Here is a 2,502-nt window from a genome sequence, read left to right as displayed (position 1 = left end):
TATATATATATATATATATATATATACCAGTACCCAAGAAGTACAACCAGATGCCCATACCTGAAGCACTCGAAACTGCCAAACAAAGGCTCCAAGCCTTGGCCAGCCGCCTAAAGAGATACACAAGAGAGAATGAAGCCAGGAGGATTAACCGGCTCTTCTCCACCCAACCAGCTAAAGTGTACTCTCAATGGCAGGGTACTAACAACAGAGCAGACCCACCAAGGCTGGAGACTGAACAATACTGGAAAGGCATATGGGAAAGGGAGGTGTCCCACAGAGACAAACCAGAGTGCACAACTCCTCAGAGGACAATCTAGTTTTCCCTGCCACACTGAAGATGCCAAATTCCCATGTCAGAGGAGTTAATGAATGACTTTCGGTTTAAAGTTTAAACAACCTGATGGTAATTACGTTCTCCTTCATTCAGGAGAAAACAATTATAAAACACCGCTCTTTGGTTGGTTAGTTGAATTTGATTTATTTCTTCAAAATCCATAGAATATTATGATCACAAAAAACACTGCTCCATGGTCCTATGCTATCCTCTTATTAAAACAATTCTTGAAAGAAAACAACACATCATCTACAAATGCAAACAAATTATTGTATTCAAAACAAGTCTACATATAATCCATATTCAGTGGCTGAAACAAAGGGTAAAATCATTCGTTTGTGAGAAGGCAGGCCAGTTTTGCTGTGTTGAACATGAGGTAAAAGGAAAAGTCAGGAGATTAATAAGCTCACCCCAAGGTCTCCAACTCGTCACACAGGTCCTCGTTGGAAGCATCGCTGTAGACACTCATCTCTGGGTCTGCCGTCACGCAGGGCTTCTGAGATCCTCTGGAAGGTCTACAGCTGCACAGGGAAGTGAAAGCAGTCAGTGTAAGTCCGGCACGCCCAGGAGGGAAATGAGCTCACAGAAGCTGCAGAGCCCTCTTCTTAAACATTGCAATATTTACACAGCTCTTATCGGTGGAGCTTGGCCGAGAGATAAATAACTAACTCTGCAAACACTGAGGCACCTTGCATAAATTGTGACCATGAAACACCTCCGAATTCTCACAAACCTTAGATGTGTATTCTTGTACAAAATAAATTGCCTGCGAGTTAAATCAGGTCTGTTTCTCCGCCCACTTAAAACCACTCAGACAGGAACAGCTGAGAATAAACACAATCAACAATACCAACCCACAGAGAAATAAAAACAGAAGAAGAAAAACCTTAGGTGTATATTTGGCGTGAACTCCAGACAAGCATCAGAGAAATTTCCAAGAATATTTCTAAAACATTCTTAAAGTGAAACTTTAACAAGGAATGTTTCAGATTATAGGCTTTGTTTGGAATAATTTGTCAGGAACATTTAAGGCACACTTCACATAAAGTCCATAGATGTTAGAAATATTAACACAAATATCAAAATATTCTATGCAAAGCCCAGGAGTGCAGTTCCAAGCCTAAGAAATAAACCCAGGAATTCCTTCATCTTGTCACATTTTCAAAATCTATTTTGTGTATCACAAACATTTTCCATTTCCTTTACATATACTGCTATCCCCAATCCCTCCAGTAATTCCTGGGAAAGGTCTGGAAGACCGCCTACATGTTTATAAACAAGGGTTAAAAGGCTCTTCTCTTTTATTACATTGCCTCAAAGTAAGTTCAGCAGAAACGCACAGCTGCCCACATACAGAATCCAAATCTTTCTGTAGATAAGCTCTGTGTTTAGATGACAGATACAGAGTTCTTCTGGCACAACAGCAAGATCTGTTTGGAGGAGTTAAGGGTTCACATCTCACCAACTATCAAGCATGATGGTAGTATCGTCATGTTGTCAGACTGTTTGCTGCCAGTTGCTTTGCACTAGGTGGAAAGAATATCAATAAATCAGCAGATTAATGGTTTTGCCCTCAGTTGTTCCAAAAAGGAAAATGATTCCAAACACACATCAACAATTTCACCCAAATCTCAAGCTTTTCGAAAATTTACAAAGCAATGCTTAAAAGTCAAAGTCATTCCAGGAAACAAAGAAGTATAAATGAATTCTACAAACATTGACAAGAAGACTGAAGCCTGTCGCTAGTGAATGGTTGATGCTCAGCTTGATATGTATTAAAGCTTGGACAAATTGGAGAACGTTCTCAAAATAATTAATGCTTGTTAGTTCTAGATGTTACAAATAATTGCTGCTGCATATAGTAAAATTTGTCCATCCTGGAAAGTAAGTCATAACAAGTCTAAAGTTATTTACAGGATGAAGGAACAAACTTCTCTCCAGAACTATAAATATATCTGATAAACCACAGCAGGTTAGTTATTGTTCCCCTAAATGGTTTTAGATACATCATTTTTAAATTGGGTTAAGCTCTTTACATGCATTAGCTTGAAATATTGACACAACTGGAGCAGTTTAGTGAATGAAAATTTTATTTCAGTTTAAAACTAATCAGTGAACCAAAGTCCAGTACAAAAGCTGAATTATCACATGAAATAAAACTGCAT

At 38.5% G+C, this 2,502-nt stretch overlaps 1 protein-coding gene across 1 annotated transcript in view; it reads right to left on the bottom strand.

Moving 5' to 3' along the window:
- dapp1 (dual adaptor of phosphotyrosine and 3-phosphoinositides) overlaps positions 1–1,150 on the bottom strand; it is a 17,116-nt gene extending 15,966 nt beyond the window's left edge. Inside the window, exons 1-2 of the mRNA XM_015015971.1 lie at positions 1,071–1,150; positions 748–858 (exon numbers count right to left, since the gene is read on the bottom strand). Coding sequence (XP_014871457.1) covers positions 748–806 — 59 coding nt within the window. The 5' untranslated portion in view covers positions 807–858; positions 1,071–1,150. The remainder of the gene's footprint in view (positions 1–747; positions 859–1,070) is intronic.
- Positions 1,151–2,502: the final 1,352 nt, after the last annotated feature.

This window comes from Poecilia latipinna, unplaced genomic scaffold (genome assembly GCF_001443285.1).
Source record: "Poecilia latipinna isolate Pla-1442-1.1 unplaced genomic scaffold, P_latipinna-1.0 Scaffold1970, whole genome shotgun sequence".
Classification (NCBI taxonomy): domain Eukaryota; kingdom Metazoa; phylum Chordata; class Actinopteri; order Cyprinodontiformes; family Poeciliidae; genus Poecilia; species Poecilia latipinna.
Note: the sequence above shows the minus strand (reverse complement) of the source record. Positions and strands in the feature narration are given on the sequence as shown.